Source organism: Camelina sativa, chromosome 8 (assembly GCF_000633955.1).
Source record: "Camelina sativa cultivar DH55 chromosome 8, Cs, whole genome shotgun sequence".
NCBI lineage: Eukaryota > Viridiplantae > Streptophyta > Magnoliopsida > Brassicales > Brassicaceae > Camelina > Camelina sativa.
This window is the reverse complement of record NC_025692.1, coordinates 74,556-94,890: the sequence shown is the minus strand read 5'-3', so window position 1 is coordinate 94,890 and position 20,335 is coordinate 74,556. Positions and strand designations below refer to the sequence as shown.

General features: G+C 39.7%; 4 protein-coding genes across 4 annotated transcripts; 3 read left to right on the top strand and 1 right to left on the bottom strand.

Moving 5' to 3' along the window:
- LOC104709061 lies at window positions 1,255-3,244 on the bottom strand. The gene is made up of 3 exons (XM_010425728.1): window positions 2,061-3,244; window positions 1,765-1,948; window positions 1,255-1,668 (listed from the first exon to the last, which is right to left on the bottom strand). Exons 1-3 carry the CDS (start codon window positions 3,242-3,244, stop codon window positions 1,255-1,257), a joined length of 1,782 nt encoding a protein of 593 aa, XP_010424030.1.
- On the top strand, window positions 10,246-11,814 carry LOC104705272 (probable calcium-binding protein CML18). Its single transcript, XM_010421243.2, has 6 exons — window positions 10,246-10,619; window positions 10,732-10,839; window positions 10,939-11,028; window positions 11,159-11,222; window positions 11,382-11,506; window positions 11,606-11,814. The coding sequence occupies exons 1-6, from the start codon at window positions 10,356-10,358 to the stop codon at window positions 11,669-11,671; spliced, it is 717 nt and encodes a 238-aa protein (XP_010419545.1). The 5' UTR covers window positions 10,246-10,355; the 3' UTR covers window positions 11,672-11,814.
- On the top strand, window positions 14,593-15,336 carry LOC104705271 (transcription factor IND-like). The gene has a single exon (XM_010421242.1). It carries the CDS (start codon window positions 14,633-14,635, stop codon window positions 15,134-15,136), a length of 504 nt encoding a protein of 167 aa, XP_010419544.1. The 5' UTR covers window positions 14,593-14,632; the 3' UTR covers window positions 15,137-15,336.
- On the top strand, window positions 16,363-19,711 carry LOC104705270 (transketolase, chloroplastic-like). The gene is made up of 7 exons (XM_010421241.1): window positions 16,363-16,898; window positions 17,094-17,184; window positions 17,286-17,391; window positions 17,480-17,762; window positions 17,999-18,147; window positions 18,226-18,379; window positions 18,561-19,711. Exons 1-7 carry the CDS (start codon window positions 16,449-16,451, stop codon window positions 19,518-19,520), a joined length of 2,193 nt encoding a protein of 730 aa, XP_010419543.1. The 5' UTR covers window positions 16,363-16,448; the 3' UTR covers window positions 19,521-19,711.

The window sequence follows — 20,335 nt, the reverse complement described above, 5'->3', positions numbered from 1 at the left end:
ATAGCTGACACACACTGGTTTCACCAAGATGTCTACGGAATCGTTCCACATTTGTCATAATAGCTCTATGCGCGACCAACCAAAGGAAGACACGAGTTCTCTCTGGTGCCACTGCTCGCCACACTCGATCAAAAAAGTCTTGCATATTCTGTTTTGGAGCCCCACTGTCTGCTAACAGTGCATAAGCTAACTTAACCGTAAAGCACCCATCCTCTGTTCCACTCCAAGATAGGCTATCCGACACTCCTGTAACATTATCCACGATAATAGCAGCCAGCTCCAGTCGTACGTCCTGTGACACATACGACAATATGCTATCAAGTTTCCAGCCCACACCATCAATCCATAGATTCTTCACCCGTAAATCCTCGTACCCAGTAGGTAGATCTCGTATAGCTTTTACCAACAATGGTTCCTTGAAGAGCCATTTGTCAGTCCAAAACTTTATTTCACGCCCATTCCCCAGACTCCAGCTTCTCCCTACCATGACGACCTCTTGGAGACCAAGCTTAATACTCCGCCAAGTAGAGGAGCCGAGTCTCTTAGCCACTAACCAACTTTGGTCACTGATGGCACCCACTCTGTATTTGCTCCGCATGATATTTGCCCACAGACTCTTACGGTCATGCAATAGCCTCCAACCCAACTTTGCTAACAACACCTTATTCATATCTTGGGATACTCTTATCCCCAGTCCCCCCTCTCTTCTTGGTAAGCACACTCTTTCCCAAGAAATCAAGTGTATCTTTCTTTTCTCCGGTGTAGTCCCCCATAAAAAAGCCCTGAACACCTTATCTAAACCATTTAAGATTGATTTAGGTCAAGCGATTGTACTCATCGTGTGCACTGGAATTGACGCTAACACATATTTCGTCAAGGTGATCCTCCCTGCAAAACTGAGAAACCTGCCTCTCCACCCTACTAACCGAGACGACACCTTCTCTAAAACCTCACCAAACGTATCCTTATTAATCCGTTTCTGTAAGACAAGCATTCCCAAATATTTCCCCAGATCCACTATTGACTGAATACCACTCGCATCATTTATCAGTTTCCCAAGTCTCTTGATACATTCTCAGAAAAGAAAATTTTCGATTTTTCTAGACTCACTTTCTGCCCGGACGCGGTGCAAAACTTTTCTAACACCCTTCTAATGACTCGGACTTGAGATACTGATGCCTCAGCAAACAAAATCAAGTCGTCTGCAAAACACACATGCGATAACTAAGGCCCTCCCCGAGATAAACATATAGGCTACCATTCTTTTGCAGCCATAGATATGTCAATCATCTGACATAGGCGTTCCATACAGAGAACAAACAAATATGGTGATAATGTATCACCTTGTCGAAGCCCCCTAGCTGGCGTAAACGATGTAGACCTCTCCCCGTTCCAAAGAATGGACATTGAAGGACCCTTAACACACTGTAAAATCATCTGCACCCATCGATCCTCCAACCCAGCTACTCTCAAAGTATCCTCCAAGAAATTCCACCGGATCCGATCATATGCTTTCTCTAAATCAAGTTTTAAGAGCATCCATCCCTTCTTCCCCTTTTTCCGGTGCATAGAGTGGACTGCCTCCTGAACAACTACAATGTTGTCTGTACTTAACCTTCCTGGGATGAAATTCGACTGTGCTGGTCCAATGAGCTTCCCAATGACACGCTTCAAACATATCACCAAATTTTTTGTAAGAATCTTGAACAAGACATTACATAAACTAATGGGACGAAATTGAGTTATCCTCTCGGGCTTGGTCACCTTTGCTATCAGAAGAACGAGGGCATCATTCGTGTTAGGTGGTAAAACCCCTGATTCAAAAAACTCCAAGGCAAACCTTATCACCGAGTCACCCACTACGTCCCAACAATCTTGGTAAAACACTGGCTGGTAACCGTCGGACCTGGAGCTTTGAAACGTCCCATGCTCTGGACTGACTCCACCACTTCATATGCAAGAAAAGGTTTGTTCAACTCCACCTTCTCCCCATGTGTAAGAGAAACAAACCCCTCTGCTGGTAATCTCTTAACCACGTCAGGAACGTCATCCAAGAATACAGTCTGGTATAATACTCTATAGCAAGATTCTCCAGCTCGTCCGTATTCGAGATCCAAACACCTTCCTCATTCCGCAACATATCTATCCGGTTATGACGCCGTCTGATTACCGTTGATGTATGAAAATACTTCGTGTTTCTATCACCAAGAGTAATCCATCTCTCCCTAAAATTTTGAAACCATAACACCTCTTCTTGTTCCAACACTACATCAAAGGAACTTAATAAGTCCGCTTCTTTCTGTAACAGGGCATCAGTTTGGTAAAGCTCCAACTCATTTTGTATCTCTTTAATCTCTCGTAACAGAGCTTCCTTCTTTTGTTGAATGTCACCAAATATATCCTTGTTCCAACGTTTGAGTTTATGCTGTAGTAAAGCCAACGCCTCCGGGGTTTTAAGCTGTCCATCCCACGAAGCAGCTAACAACTCCTTAAAGCTATGATGCTTCAACCAAGCTGCTTCAAACCGGAATGGCCTACGTCGAGGTTCACGATGTACCTCAGGACCCAGTCGCACATACAAAGGCGTATGATCTGATGCTAAGAAAGGTAGATGAGTCACGCAAGCATCCTGCCATCTCAACCTCAGCTGAGGACAACACAGAACTCGGTCTAGTCTCTTCGCCACAAAATTACCTTCAGTTCTCCTTCTCTTCCATGTAAACTGATTCCCACTAAATCCCAGATCAATCAAGGAAAGATTGTTGATCCAGTCTCCAAAAGCCAGTGAGTCTGATGAGAGTCTACCATTCCCACCTGATTGCTCATCCAGTCGAACTATGGTATTGAAGTCCCCTCCAATAAGCACAGGTTCGTCCAAACCTTCAATAATACCACTCAACTTCTCCCATAATCCACTCCGTCTAGCCACTATTGGAGCCACATACACCAGAATAACATTCAACACTTCTGCACCTGAGGTTATTCTTGCCTGTATGAACTGCTCTGCTGCTTCCACTATAGCCAGATCACCAACACTCGACCTCCATAAGAGCCAAATACCACCACTCTGACCCTCAGCATCTACTCTAAACGAGTGCTCAAACCCTAGTCTGTGACAAATCCTACTTGCTCTATCCCCAGCAGCTTGAGTTTCAAACAACACAAGAATATCGGTTGGATGCTTTTTCAACATGTATCTAATAGCTCGTCTAAAATTGGGTTTATTCGCCTCCGGCAGTTCCATAATAAATAATTCATCAGTGATTGTCGAACAAAAATCTAGACTGCCGGGAAAAAGCGTTATGCATTCCCCACAACTGCCCCATCCACCACTCCTTCCTGCGGCGGAGCAATTCTTCGATCCATCTGAATATCCTCATGACCATTCGGCGATTTAACCCCATACTCCAAACTCTGGCCAACATTATCCTCCGGTAAACGAGTAACTCGATCAGTCACAAACACGCCTCCCGGTCTCCCCATCTCTCGGGACTCGACTCGGAATCTCTTCCCACTCATGGAGACTCCCCCACTAACCATGCTTGGCCCAAAAATCAAACCCTTCGTGGGCCTTTGCGGTGGATTATGTTTTTGCTTCGGCCCATTTGTCTCAATTTCCTTATTCCCACTGGTCCTAGTGGACCTCGACCCATTACGGCTTATTCCCTTCCCCTTCGCCAAATTCAAATCAGACTTCACTCCATTTACTTGAGAAATAAGTTTCCCTTGATTCCCGCTCACCGATGGATATTCATTTTTCTTATTGGCATCACTCGTATCAGCAACTTCACTTACTTCCCTTACTTCTGCTGATACGGAATCTTCTCCCAATCCACCATATCGATTGGAAGTTTCCAAATCAAGACTCCTAGTGATTTCCTGGAGATTTCCCCGTGAATCACTAATCGGTGATTTCGCCGCAAAAACCATCTCTGTCCCCGACTTATTCCCCCGGCGTCCTTTCTGACCAACCACCGTGAACTTCTCCGCCGGTTTAGACCCTGTCGCTATCTCCGCCCATTTCTCCGGCGCCATCAGAGCAAATACATTTTCTACCACCCGTGTTGGACAGGCGTGTATCAAATGGCCGTACTTGCCACACAATGAACAAATCTTCCGTAGTCCCTCATATGCTACGAAGTACATATCCCCATTTACCAACACCGAACCCTTCAGTGGTTTGGATAGATTCACCTCTACACAAATCCTCGCGAACCGAGATGGCTCAAAATTTGTGGTATTCGCATCCACTCGAAGAGGCTTCCCCAATCCACTTGCAATGGCCCAAAGAATCGAATGATGGTTGTATGTCAACGGAAGGTTAGAAAACCTCACCCACACCGACGTCGTCACAATGTCATCCCTCGTCGGATCAAACAACGACGACCAATCCTGCACCAACAAAACATTCCCAAACACTCTCCATGGTCCTCCTGTTAGCGCCGCCAGGTATTCCTCTTTTAGATCAAAACGAACCATAAAGAATTGGCGGGGCAGATCCATGACCACCATGGCCCCCTTTGGCTTCCACATATCTCGTAGCTTCCGGCTGAGAACCGAAATCGGTACATGAATTCCCAAAACCTTCACAATCATACAATTCATCCACAATCCCCTCATCGCAGTGATCACTTCCTTTTCAATCGTAATAACCGGTTCTCCCGCTTCCCCATCAGGGAACTCTAACCGAACCCTTTCTATGACAAACGCATCGTCTAAGACACTTTCCGGCGACGGAGCACCTCCAGCAGCACACCCCTTTACCTTCGCCACCCATACTCCTGGAGCATCCGGCGGATCTCCTGGTGGTCGCCCTCTATCCCCAATATCCATCATTGTTACACCCATCTCCTCCGCACCCGTAGTCGCACCGTCGACAATGCTAGCCATTGAAATTATGATACTTTTGTATACGCTGCAAAAATGTTAATATAGATAATTCTGACCCACTATAAAGTTATATGGTAAGGTAGGGAGTGAGGGTCTCTGAATTTGATGGCTGTGTTTTTGTGTGCATAACAAAAGTTTTTTTTTTTGAATCTAATGTTAAATTATATTCAAAAGAAAAATAAACGTTTTACAAAGCTTGGATAGGAAAGAGTTTAAAACATGTTAAAAAACAGATCACAGTTAATAGAATCTTGCTTCAAACCAAAATTGGATGCTCAAGTCTCTACCATCCTTTATTGTACTTAAACGGTTGTGAACATTCTTGTCTATGAGCCTCACAATCTTTTCTACTAGGGAAGGTGTCTCTCCGTGCCGTTGATCATTTCTCTCCCGCCAAAGGGAATGGATCGTATTTTGAAAGGCATAGCCCACTAGTAATCGCTTTGTCTTGTCCAGAATGCGACCAGCTAGTAATGTCATAATATCTTGCCAACGGTTTGTGAACTTGTCGGAGAGAAACTTATGCACTAGAGCCTCCCATATATGCGCTGCAAAAGAACATTGGAAGAACAGGTGTTCTCGTGTCTCTAAATGATATCTGCAAAAAGTACAACCTGTGTTAACTGGCGGGTTCCAGCGCTGCATTTTTTCCCTTGTGGCTAGTCTATTCTTCATCACTAGCCAAGTGATGAAGGCGTATTTGGGTTTGGCGTGCTTGAACCAAATCACGGATGTTATGCCAAGTGTCTTTAGTTGAGAATTTTTTCCGATAAGCTCCATCTGAACTCTTCCACAGAGAGATGTCGTGGTCCGCATGTGCCCTTGTTTGCTGATATTTCATAATTTCCTCCTCAATAGACTGAAACAGAGTATGCCTATGCATTCGCCGCCGAGACAGAGCGAGTACATCCGCCACAGTGCTTTGCTCCGGAATTCCCATAGCAATTTATCCTCTTTCACCAATCAGATTGCATAATCTACCTAAGGAACACCAATTGTCAAACCAAAAAGAAGTAGCAATACCATTTTTGATCTCCACACGATGAAATGGTTTTGCGAGCTCTCTATATTTGAGGATCTTTCTCCAAATCCAGGAACCACCAGTTGTGTTATCTCGAACAGCCCACAGTGAATTACCGCAGAGAACATTGTGTTTTACCCACGCAACCCACATCAAATCTTTTGCAGAACAGAGCTTCCAAATGAGTTTCAACATATGAACCTTATTTGCTTCATCAATAGAGCGTAGTCCCAAACCTCTTTCACTCTTTGGGAGACATACCTCAGGCCATGATACTTTTGTTTTCCTAGCATTCATGGATGGACCTGACCAGAGAAAGGCAGAGCACATCTTATCAAGTTCTCTAATACAAGCTTTAGGCAATCTAAAAGCTGATAACCAGAAGTTGATAAGACTGAAGATTACTGATCTTATAAGCTGCAAGCGACCAGCAAAAGATAGCATTCGAGCCGTCCAGTTACTAATTTTGAGCCGGATTTTCTCTAACAGAGGTGAGTAGTCCGCAGTAGACATTCATTTTGGTGACAATGGCAATCCAAGATACCGAACATTTAAGGTTCCAGCGGCAAATGGAAACTGTTGGAGGAGTTCAGCCTTATGTTCCGGTGCAACACCTGCTGTGTATATGGTGGATTTCTCTACTCACTTTTAAGCCCGAGTGGAGTGCGAAATCATCAAAAACCCTCAAAACACCCATAACAGAATGCTGATTACCCGCTACAAACACCATCAAATCATCTCAAAGCATAAATGGGTGAGCTGCAAAGTTTTACAGTTCGGGTGGTAGTCAAAAACCTTTTGTCTAGCCGCTATATCCAATTTGCAGGAGAGGACATTCATACATATGACAAACAAGTAGGGGCTAAGGGAGCAGTCTTGCCGGAGTCCTCTCTTACTACCAAAATAACCTGCAAGTTCACCATTCACTTGTACTGAAGATGCAGTGGTGATACAAGTCTGTATCCACCTGACGTACTGCTCAGGAAAACCGAGTGCGCGTAGTGTATTAAGCAAAAAGCTCCATTGGACTGAATCAAAAGCTTTGGAGATATCTATTTTCAAGGCACAACGAGGAGATACCGTGTCTTTATGGTAATCCTTAATAACTTCAGTTGCAAGGAGAAGGTTTTCCAAGAGCAATGTGTCCTTAACAAAAGCAGATTGGTTTGAGGATATGAATTTTGGCAGGATAATCTTGAGCCGGTTCGTGAGGATCTTAGAAATGACTTTATAAAGGACATTGCAGCACGAAATCGGTCTGTAGTCCCTCATTACTCTCGCCTTCTTCTTCTTTGGGATGAGAGCAAGTATAGTTGAATTCACACCTTTCGGAAGAAACCCTGTTCTGAAAAAAGATTGGACAGCTACCAAGAAATCCTTCCCGAGAGTTGCCCATGACTCCTTGAAAAACTCAACATTAAAACCATCCGGACCTGGAGATTTATTTGTTGGCATAGCAAATAAGACCCGCTTCACTTCCTCCTTTGATACGTCATGTGTTAGGAGATTGATATCACTCTCTGAGCATCGGAAATCCAAAACGCTTTGGAGCTCCTCACATGACCATTCTTCATAGTCATCAGGCATAAAAGAGAGAAATTCTTTGACCACTGCCTGAGTAGTGACGACATGACCATCTTCACATTCGATTTCGCGAATACTATTACGCATCTCTCGGAGAGTTGCAGCAATATGAAACGCTTTATTGTTTTGATCACCAATTTTCAACCAATGGAATTTAGCTTTCTGGTTCAGGAAACTCTCTTCTGCATCCGAGAGCCTCTTCCATCTCTCATAGGCTTCAGCTTCGGTAATCACTGCATGTGAAGTAGGGTTAGCCATAGTCTGCATCTGTAGGTCGCAGAGCTTTGTGAAAGTTTCCTTCGTACGAACCGATATGGCGGCAACCAGATCTTTCCCATTGTTCTCAAATGTAATTTGAGTCTTTTTAATTTCTTTGAGAAGCGATACATTGCAGAAGTATAACAAAAGTTAAAACTGCGTTTTTATTAATATTGCAAAATTCTTTTCTTACATGTGTTTATTTATTGTTAAATAGATATATAATATAATGAGACAAAGCTTTTCATTCAATTTTTACTCTCTTTCAATCTCTATCTCACCTTTTGTAGATGCCAAGCTTGCCCACCATATCTTCTCCTCAACCTCTCCACTTTACAAGTATTGTTAGGCTAGTTATTTGAATGCGCAAACTCTACTCAAATATTTCAAGATTCAACTTAAACAAAGGAGTCATTTATCAATGTTAGATCAAATAAATATACAGAAGATACAGAAGAAGATTACGTACATATGTTTATTTCCATGTCAATATGCACGCCTGTCTTTTATACTTAGACGTATAAACTTAATTCAGTGCTAGCTGCCATATTAAGCTACATATGTTTATAAACCAAAGTCATCATATACTTGAAAATCATGAGTTACATGTTTTGTAAAGAAATTTGATTCTTATCTTTACTCTTTTGTGTTTCTTTTTTTTTTTTTTTTTTTTTTTTTTTTTTTTGTTTGGTTTCTTGCTTTATCCATTTACAAGTCAAGTCAGCTTAAAAACAACGCGGTATTTCCATCCCCACAATTCTTTTTTAGAATTATACATATGGATACGTTTTTTTGTTTATGAAAAAAAAAGAAAAAAAAATATAGAGTATATACAAAAAAGGAAAAAGGAGAAGTTGGTGTAGGGCATTATGTAGCAAATGACAAGTTTCACACACACCATTGGGGGGCATTGCGCTCTTTTCTCTTTATTTCGCCGTCTCCTTCAGGCTTCATGTGATATACATCTAAGATCGAAAGGTGGAAACTTTCTAATTCTTTTGTATCATAAGCTATAGGTTTTGTCAAATTACCAAAAACTTATCGTTTCGATATATATATATATATATATGTATCGATCTTGTTGTATTTGTTTTCGAATCGCCAGAATTACAATATATAGATAAATAATCCATAAGAAACAAGGCTAAATAATTTTTTTTGAAATCCGGTACATTACATTTAAATATGACTATATGAGCACACGTGACGTACATTAACACAAGAAAAATATGATAGTAGTAGTAAATAATAACTAGATTTTAAATCGTGGGACAATTTAAAAAAAAATAATAACATTTTAATTTTTTTGTTTTTATATTTAGTTTGTTTTGTTTAATTAAATAATAATTTTGTTTGGATTGTCAATTATTAGAATAATAATAGGGGAAATAAATACATAAATATGTAATTTATAAGCTATTGTCGGACTAAGTCACAATTTTACTAATGATTTAATTGTTTTACAAAATTTTAGTTAAATTACCCTGATTTAATATGTCTAATATTCTTATATTAGTGGTATTGACCAAATAATTAAATGAAGATTGAACCCGTGTTTCAAAACCGAATTAATAATATTTTATATTTATACTAATGTTAGTTCAAATCGTCATGTTAATAACATGTCCCGCTATATAACAACAAACCGTCATATTAGTGGTTTAACCCGTGTTTCAAAACCGTCATATTAGTGGCTTTGGTTGTGTGTTGTGTTTCGTTTGTGAAGTTGATATTTATACATGGAAAATGATTGATGAGCAAGGAGTTTACGATCCGTAGCAATAAAAGAGAGATTTTAGCGTTTTCCTATTTGAGTTGATAACATTATCGGAGAATAATATTCAGTTTCTTAACACGGTATATACTATATTAAATATTTTTCTTGATGCTAAAGTTAAATATATCCAATTATTGAGTTCCTAAAAGTTGGGTTCTCGTTATTATGAACTTTATTAACGTTATAATAATTATTGCGATTGTAATCATTTGTTACTTAAACTCGGTTGTGTCATTTAAATTTAAGAGATCATACAGTCTCTAAAGATCTATTAAAATAGGTTTGGAGATTTTTATGAGATTAAAAATTTAATACATAGAGTTGTGTTTAGAAACATCAGAAAGTATAGATGGTGTCAAGCTTATTATGGCAATAAGTGTAAATAAATGTGTTTGATTAATATAATTTCATTAAATGAGTTTACAGAAATTGTTATTTTAGGAAAATAGTTAGGAGTTAATGTTATAAATAAAATAAATTAAATAACTAAAACTTCAAGGACATAACACAAAATGTACTTCAAGAATAATAATATAGATTGAATGCAAAAAGAAGGACAAGTGAAAGTGGATATTGGGTTTAGTTAATAATTCTCTTGTTAGAACGTTTAATGAGAGCCCATGCCATTTAATTGGGCTTAAATATTAAGAATATGGGCAAATCGTTGAAGCCCAATAAATGGAATCAATCGACACGCAGGAAGGAGAGAGGGAGAGAGACTGACTGACTAATTTCAAGGCGGCAAAATCAACCAACCCTAGAAACTAGAACTAGAAGGGAAAGAGAAGAGAAGAGAAGAGAAGAGAAGAGAGAATCAATCAATCAATGGCGAGCAGTAGCAGAGAGTCCGGCGAACCGAAGGGGACGATATCGGAGTACGAGAAGCGGAGGTTCTCAAGGATCGCTGAGAACAATGCCAGATTGGAAGCTCTCGGCATCTTTAAATCCGCCAAGGCTCTTTCATCTCCTCCTCCTAATTCCAGAAAACGTAGAGCTACTAATCCTAAAGAAGACGATGATTATAGACCCCTCGACGATGAGGATGACGAAGACGAGGACTTTTTGGGTAATTCAACCTGTAAAAGAAAGGTAAAACTAAAAGAGATTTAGTGGATGATGATGGTCTAGTTGTTATGGCTCTTTCTTGTTTGTTTGCTGATGTTTGTTTAATTGTTGTTGCGACTTGGGGGGGTTTATTAAGAACAATAAGGCCTCCCCGTCCCCATCCAAGACCAAGAGGAGCCTCTTATTATCTAACAAGAATTTGAATACCACTGGAGACGACGACACTGATGATGACTTTGACAAGGTATTATTGCTTCATTAACATCCAGATCTTTCTTTCTTTCTTTCTTTCTTTCTTTCTTTTTGTTCCAATTTGACTTCCTCCAATCCATTCCCAATGCAGGCAATAGCGCTTTCTCTACAGGCACGAGGCTCTCCTCCTACCAATCAAGACTCCTCATCAGCGACGAAGAAGAAGAAGCATCAACCTGTGGTTTGGTTTTCTTACATCAAATCATATTTATTATTACTCTCTCTCTCTCTCAAGTACTACTGATGAACACTCTTTAGACTGTTCTGTTCTGTCGTGTCCTAAATTAGTTAGTTTGCATTTGGATTCCTAGGAATTTATGAGCAAGATGCAGATGACGGATGATGAATTGCTCATTTACTTCTATCAGTTTGATGGTAATCATTTATCTCCCAATCTCTCTAATTTCTATTCATTCTTGTGCCATTGCTATCTTTTTCTTATGTTTGAAAATGGTTCCCTTGACTCTCTCTCTCTCTCTCTCTCTCTCTCTCTCTCTCTGGCTATCAAATCATCATCGTTTTTTGTAATTTCAGAAGCGGGAAAAGGGTTCATTACTCTGAGAGATGTGGCGAATATGGCGACGGTGCATGATTTCACATGGACGGAAGAGGAATTACAAGACATGATTCGTTGCTTTGACATGGATAAGGACGGAAAGGTTGGCAGTGTGAACTACTTTTAATATTTTTTGATGTTTCTTAGATATATTAATCCTGCATCAGCATTGTGTGTGATCTTCTTTAATTTTGGGTTTTAGCTAAGCTTGGATGACTTCAGGAAGATTGCTACACGATGTCGTATGTTGAAGAAAGAATCTTCTTGATGGTACTACTATAAAGTATGTAATTACGAATGTGTCATTTTGGGTGACTACTTTATCTAACGATGATTCCCCATGTTATGGATTCAACTGAAATTGACTACTGATTAAGCGTAATTAACAACACACAAGAAATTCAAATTCGAGGCAAGTTTTTTTTTCTGTGGGGTTCTTAGTTACTTGTGTGAATTAATAAAACATACGTACAGACAAACCCCTATGTGACATCCTTATACAGGGTTTAGAAACTTGTCACAAACGGATTGGAAAGTACTCTGTTTCTATAGTCTAGTACTCTCAAAATAAATAAAAACGTCGTGCCTCCGGGGCGGGCACTCTTTTGCTTATTTCTAAATCATTTCTAAGGGTAAATAGATAATCGAGGTCTGCATGGAAAAGGTAGACCATTCCATCTGGTTCTCGACGTCGGAACAGTCTGTTTCCATTTTGACTGAACATATTTGCTTCCCTATATAAGGCATGACATATCCCAAATGAGTCCGTCTAACTCCGCCATGAAGTGCGGGATAGACTCCTACGACATCCTTGAAGCACAGTAAGAGTAACTCTTACGGTACCACGGATGCACCATCCTAATCCTCTAGTTGGCCAACTTTCTAGACAAGAGGCATTAATTTGGCATGTAAAGGACTAAGGATGAAGGTTTGCTAGTGATTTCTTGTGCTTACCATTTCTTTCTCACTCTTCCTCATATTTGCATTTTTCGAATTTTCTGCTTCCAAAGAAGCAAGTTCGCGGGAAGTATTTTTTCCGTCCAACACTTTCTCATTTCTTGTCTTCCATATATATGTGCATCGGTTTATCAGAACATTTATATATATGTAATCGAGTAGACACTGATGTTGACCTTGTTCGTTTGGTTGACGCAAGCGGTTGCGGTAGCGGCAGGGGTAGCGACTACATTTAGTTTTTTAACCGCTGAATCAAAACAACGTTTAAAAATGTTAGATGCAGTTGCCGCAGCGTCATGACGCAGGTACCTGCGGCAAACAAACGAACAACTATATCTGTGTTTGCCACTGCCGCAGGTACGAACAAACCCGTTATGAACAAACCCGTTATCTTTTCTAAATGACCAGTATTGACACTAATTTTAGGATTCCATTTGATTTCATATTATGTATAGAGATGGAAACGTTTAGAACATTTTAAATACATTAATATTGTCTAACGTGACTCGTTATGAACTTTTTATTTTACTTAATATATTAACAAATTTAGACGACTTGACATGTGACAAAAAATTTGTGTTTCAATTGACATTCATGTGAGTTAACTAGTAAGATTACTTTTAGAATACCAATTTTTGTAATAAGATAGTTTATAAAAAGTAGTAAAGAGCTTATTTGTAATTCATTTTATCTTGCATATATAGTATATAGTTTATGCCTTGATGAAGTTGTAACAAGTATGAACAAAGGCATGAAACGGGGTTGTTTGTCTTGAACTCATTAAGCCGGCGATGTGAAAATAAGACGTGTGGTATCTCCCTACTTTTGAAAATTTGTCTTTATAGATCACCGATTAATTAGTAATACAATTTAGTGGTGAATGATATTATATGTTTACTTATCCAATTGAGAATTTTAATCTTGGACAATACCTTAATGTCGATGAAGCCGTCCCCACTTCGTGTAATGAGTTATGGGGGAGAGATCCGATCCCGTAAATCGTCAAATAAAACAACTTAAAAGCTAGAAATTGACACCATATATCATAAAGAAGACGTTGAAGAAGAAGTCATATATATTTAATTATCGTATCCAGCTCATAATTCCTAGGATCAAATCAAGGCCGTTGAAAGGGCTTATGTAGAAGAAACCGTGGGGTTTTAGAAGAAAGACAAGAAATAGAAGAACACTGATGTTAAATTGCCTATTTTGGTGTATAGATTTGTCAGAAGAGGAGAGAGAGAAGAAAATTAGGTCAAAATAATGAGCACTAAAAATGGAGACATGTGTTGAGTAACTATTACAAGAGCGACTTATGCTTCATTATGGCAATGCTATCCACCACTAAAGTGCAACGCTCCTTTTTACCCTAATTTCGTAAAGTCTCTCTCCCTCTTCGTCCTTAGGAAAAACCCTAGAAATTTAATCCCTTGTTCTTGATCTTGCTTTTTGAGTAACCATGATTTTGACCACACACTATTTCTTCTATATTTTGTGGTCTAGGATCTTGCTTTATATGTGTTTCTTGTATTGCTCCGTACGTACGTATACAAATTTAAATGGTTCTAACAAGGTTTATATAAACAAGCACAAATGAGTGCATGAAATTAGTTAGCGGAAAAGGTCGAAATATATTATTCTCTTTAAACGACGGATATATAAAATTTGATGCAAAACGTAACCTTTTAATCATGTTCTGATGAGATTTTGATGTTTTTTTAAAACATTTCATTTGCCAAGTCAGTTGTACGGATTTTTGGTAAGTTATGTCTCGAACTCTTCATCCGAGACAACATTATAACTAGTTCTACGAAATCTTTCATATATAATGCTAAATTTTATAGAAAAAAATATTTAACAAAATTAAGACTGTAGTTGTTAAAACAATTTCATAATACATACAATAATTTCTATAAAAATATATATTTTGGGATCTTATATATGGAGGTGTAAAATGTGTGGTAAAAAAAAACATTTACGCAAAAAAAAAAAAAAATCACTAATGTTCAAGTTGTGTGTTACAAAAATATTTTAAAAAGTTTCATTTTTATTAATTCAAACAACATTTTACATAGGAAATAGTTGAGACATAAAAACAAGATGGTTAAATAATTCATATAACGATGTAGGACATGTCCGCATTCGGTTATTTAATCGAGTCAGTAAATAAATTGAGAACTTAAAGAAAGGATGAAAATGGAAAATGGTATATGTATAAAAAGAAAAGTCTAGTGCGACTCTTTTCCAAAAGCAGATCCAACCACAGCACAGCATGATGGAGCCTCAGCCTCATCATCTCCTCATGGATTGGAACAAAGCTACTGATCACATCACACAAGAAAACCCTTTTCTCCATGATCCTCATCTCATGTTTGATCCATCTCCCGAAACCCTAATTCAGTTGGAAGAAGAGGAAGAATACGATGAAGAGATGGATGCGATGAAGGAGATGCAGTACATGATCGCCGTCATGCAGCCAGTAGACATCGACCCTGCCACCGTCCCAAAGCCGAACCGGCGTAACGTGAGGATAAGCGACGATCCACAGACCGTGGTTGCTCGTCGGCGTCGGGAAAGGATAAGCGAGAAGATTCGAATTCTGAAGAGGATCGTGCCAGGGGGTGAAAAGATGGACACAGCCTCTATGCTGGACGAAGCCATCCGTTACACCAAGTTCTTGAAACGGCAGGTGAGAATTCTTCAGCCTCACTCTCAGATTGGAGCTCCTATGGCTGACCCCTCGTACCTTTGTTATTACCACAACTCCCAAAGCTGATTTACAAACTAGCTAGCTCGCTAGACATGTGGTGTTATTCTCTCAAGCGTTTTCATGTTAATTGGTATATCATATATATATGCATAAGGATTGGATCCAAGATTGTATGGCTATTATATTCTATTATTGTAAATTGTGTACCAACTCTTTATATATTGATATCATATGCACTGATGAATAATGATGATACTGCTTGTATATCTTAATATGGATAAAAGGGGTTAATTAGGGTTTGATGGTTTTGGATCCTCCAAACTTTAGATAAAGAATATATATAAAACAAGATATACTTATTTGAATATATATATTTTGTATCAGTTATCTGGATCTGAGTCATGTATATGGATCGGAATAGCTAGCAAAAAACAATAAAAACTTAGGCATATATATATATATATATACAGTTATCTCTTGGGGATAATTAATTAAAGCCTCCTGTAGTGAAGAAATGAAGTTAGTCGAGACTCAAATTTGTGAGTTTTAAACTCTCCCCTACGTGAAAGAGAAGGCGTTTAGTACCAGTTGAGCTAGGCCAAGTAGTTCAGCAACCATCCAATCCACAAGGTGAGGGGCAACACCTAAGTTATATTATAAACATCCAAAAGAAACTTATATATAATAGATGATCTTGGAAACCTCGACAATTATCTCTTATACTACGATACTATATATATAGCCAGCTATAACTACTATAAGAAATGCAACCCAATCATACAAAAGTAAAACCGTTGGAGCTTATATAAAAGCATTTATGTGGTCGTAGTCGAACGTACAGTACACATTAATACTAGTTTGATATTTTCATTTTCAAGTATTTTCTTTTTTGGTCATCCTACATTTTCTCTACCTCTGTCCTTGTTAAAAATGAAACGGCGTCGCTGGGGTGGGTAAGCTAGCTCGTGCTATTAATGGACTTTTAATATTGGGCTTGTTGGGCCGACCAAGTAGGATGAGTCGTGTATATTTGCAACCAAACCAAACCGCCTTTAAAACTTGACACGAGGTCGTCGTCACTCGTCATCAGTGTGTCAGTCACTTTCATCTTCTGTAACAAAATTCGCCTGATCAACAAAAAAAACCAGTAGTCAGTCAACAACCCCTTCCCAAGATCCAACGATCAGTAGTAAATTTGACTCCCCTTGCTCTAATCCGACGGCCACCAGGATACCCTGATGACACGTCTCTCTCGCTACTACGATGAAGAACGAAATATTAATATTGTTTAAAAAGAGGAAACGAAACGAAGGAAGAAGAAGAAGAAGAAACACCGAAACCAAAAAAAGAAAGAAAAAAAAAAGGCTCGCTCTCAAAAATGGCGTCGCTTACTTCGTCGCAGGCCTCTATCCTCGCCCGACCTTCATCGAGACGTTGCTCTCCTCTCCCAACGGATCGTCACCACGTCTCTCTTTCTCCTAGAGATCTCCCTTCTTTTCCCGGTCTCAGAGCCTCTTCCCCTTCGCTCCGCCGCCTCCGGGGGGTTATATCTGCGCATGCCTCCGCCGCGACGGAAGTATCTCTGGTAGACAAATCGGTGAATACAATCAGGTTCCTGGCGATCGATGCGGTGGAGAAAGCCAAATCGGGTCACCCGGGACTGCCTATGGGATGTGCTCCAATAGGTCATATACTATTCGACGAAGTTATGAAGTACAACCCCAAGAATCCTTACTGGTTCAACCGTGACCGTTTCATTCTTTCCGCTGGCCATGGTTGCATGCTCCACTACGCTTTGCTTCACCTCGCTGGCTACGACAGTGTCAGGGTATTATACCATCACTCACTCTTGCTTTTTTNTTTTTTTTTTTTTTTTTTTTTTTTTTATAACAGAATCTGTTTTAGTATCTGCTTCACTAGCTTTTATGTTTTGTGATAGCTTTCTGAGTTGTGTTTTTTTGATTATTAAGAAGAATCAATCAAAATGTGTTGATTACAAAGTTGTCACATTTAATTAAATTAGGAACAAGACTTGAAGAATTTTCGACAGTGGGAAAGTAGGACTCCAGGACACCCTGAGAATTTCGAGACTCCTGGTGTTGAAGTCACCACTGGTTTGCTTCTCTTTCGAGGCTTTGTATCCTATTTTTCTCCTGTTACTAACCTTTTTTAAAAAAAAAAACTATAGTATGACTCTTCTTCTGTGTTTATATAGGTCCCCTTGGGCAAGGAATTGCAAATGCTGTTGGTTTGGCTCTTGCGGAGAAGCATTTGGCTGCCAGATTCAACAAACCAGACTCTCAAATTGTCGACCATTACACGTAATGACTATCTATCTGCACATGGCTTCTCAGCTTTTCTATCTAGTTTCTACTTGGAAGATTCTCACTTCAGCTTTTTTTTTTGTAGGTATGCTATTCTTGGAGATGGGTGTCAAATGGAAGGAATTGCCAATGAAGCTTGCTCTCTTGCAGGTCACTGGGGTCTCGGGAAGCTCATTGCCTTTTATGATGACAACCACATTTCTATCGACGGTGACACTGAGATTGCCTTTACTGAGAATGTGGCAACACGTTTCGAGGCTCTTGGTTGGCATGTTATTTGGGTGAAGAATGGTAACACTGGTTATGATGATATCCGTGCTGCCATTAAGGAAGCTAAGGCTGTTCAAGACAAACCCACTTTGATCAAGGTCAGCCATCCTCTTATTACTCCTACTTAACTCCACTCTGCCAGTCAAAAACACGTTTGTCATGTGGCTTCTCTTGGTGTTGGATTTTGCTGTTATATAAAAAGTACAAACATAATGGTCGGTAACAAATGTGTTCCAATATCTCCTTCTTAATTGATTTATGAAAAAGTTGTGCTTTTTGCAAAACAAAAATGTGTAATGGTGAATTTATTAGTTGGTTTTTTTGAAATGAGCAGATAACCACAACCATTGGATATGGATCACCGAACAAGGCAAATTCTTACAGTGTACACGGAAGTGCACTGGGTGAAAAAGAAGTTGATGCTACCAGAAAGAATCTCGGTTGGCCATATGGGCCTTTCCATGTTCCTGAAGATGTGAAGAGGTTAGTGACTTTAATTGAAAATATTTTATAGGTGCTCAAGTTAGTATGATGTTAATGGCACCATTCTCATTTTTGCAGCCACTGGAGTCGTCATGTCTCTGAAGGAGCTGCTCTTGAAACAGAATGGAATGCCAAGTTTGCTGACTATGAGAAGAAGTACCCACAAGAAGCTGCAGAACTGAAATCTATAGTTACTGTTAACTTACCTACAGGCTGGGAAAAATCATTGCCGGTAAGCCCGGAAAAACTTAGAACAAAGCTTTCCTTTTTCTTGAAGCAACTTCAATTTATGAAAAGCAAATGTTAAGAGCAATATTACAAAGGTTCATCTTTCCTAAGCATCGAAAGAATGTTAAAATGTTGGTCAATCTCTGTGGTGGGGTTAATATGGTTTTGTTCTCCTCTTTTACCAGACTTACACCCCCGAGAGTCCTGCAGATGCAACAAGAAACCTCTCCCAACAGTGTCTTAATGCCCTTGCAAAGGTTCTTCCTGGGTTCCTTGGTGGGAGTGCTGACCTTGCTTCATCCAACATGACATTGCTCAAAATGTTTGGGGACTTCCAAAAGAACGCACCTGAAGAGCGAAACCTTAGGTTTGGTGTCAGGGAACACAGCATGGGAGCTATCTGCAACGGCATTACCTGTCACAGCCCGGGGCTCATTCCTTACTGTGCTACGTTCTTTGTCTTCACGGACTACATGAGAGCTGCCATTAGGCTCTCTGCGTTGTCCCAAGCAGGAGTAATCTACGTAATGACCCATGATTCAATCGGTCTTGGAGAAGATGGACCGACCCACCAGCCTATAGAACATGTGGCGAGCTTCCGTGCCATGCCAAACATCTTGATGCTGAGGCCAGCAGATGGAACTGAAACTGCGGGGGCATACAAAGTTGCTGTAGAGAACAGAAAGAGGCCTTCGATCCTGGCTCTGTCCAGGCAAAAGCTGCCTCATCTACCTGGAACTTCAGTAGAGGGAGTGGAGAAGGGGGGATATGTAATCTCGGACAACTCCACAGGTAATAGACCAGACGTAATCCTGATGGGGACAGGGTCGGAGCTAGAGATTGCTGCAAAGGCAGGAGAGAAGCTGAGAGGGGAAGGAAGAGCAGTGAGAGTAGTGTCACTGGTGAGTTGGGAGCTGTTTGATGAACAAAGCGAAGAATACAAAGAAAGTGTGCTACCTTCAGAGGTATCAGCAAGAGTGAGCATAGAAGCAGGGTCGACATTTGGGTGGGAGAAGATGGTTGGCTGCAAAGGAAAAGCCATCGGTGTAGACAGTTTTGGAGCAAGTGCACCAGCCGATGTGCTATACAAGAAATTTGGGCTCACAGTTGATGCAGTTGTTGCAGCCGCCAAAGAAGTTTGCTAAACTAAGATCTTTTTTTGAACGACATCCATAAAGAGACATAATTCTACGATTGTGTAGGTGTGCATTTCCCACTAGTCTCTCTATATAAATCAACTGCGTTATGGTTTCTCTTACAATAAATGAAGTGGATATTTGATAATTACTATATCTAATCTAAACGCAGTGTTATACTATTATTCCTTGATGTTTGATTTGCTTTTGAATCCCATAGGTTAATGTGCGGTGGTATTAATTTATAGAAGTGTGATGAATCCATCGTAAATCTCCGACTCCATATGAATGAATAATAAAAGCTTCATTAACCAGTCTCACTATGCATTTTATATTATCTGATTTACTCAAAGACTTGGAGTGGTGTTACTTGTATCTTGTTGCCAGCCAGATTATCGAGACTTCAGATGCTCAGTGGTTAGTTGCTAGGATATACATGGGTAGGTTTAGGTTGTAACTTGTAACTATAGATTGAAACTCTTCATATGTGACTGTATACTACCAGATGATTCAAGACTATGTGTTCTGTGTGGACGACAAGACTGTCGATAGTGTGTACTTGCCTAGAGTTATGAGAAATGAAGTTATACTTGCCTACAGTTATGAGAAATGAAATGAAATTGCAAACCACGTCAAAAATTGCAAAACCGCATTCTCCTTTCCTAAACAGCAAACTACATTCTGTCTCCAAAAAAATGTTCTCACAAAACTTAGAATAAAAAGTCTTTGTCCAAATTAAAGAACGCCGTCTTAAGCAGACTTTATCCATATCGTTACTGCTTTTTTACCATGTAATCCAAATCACCTACTTAATGTCCTTGTGA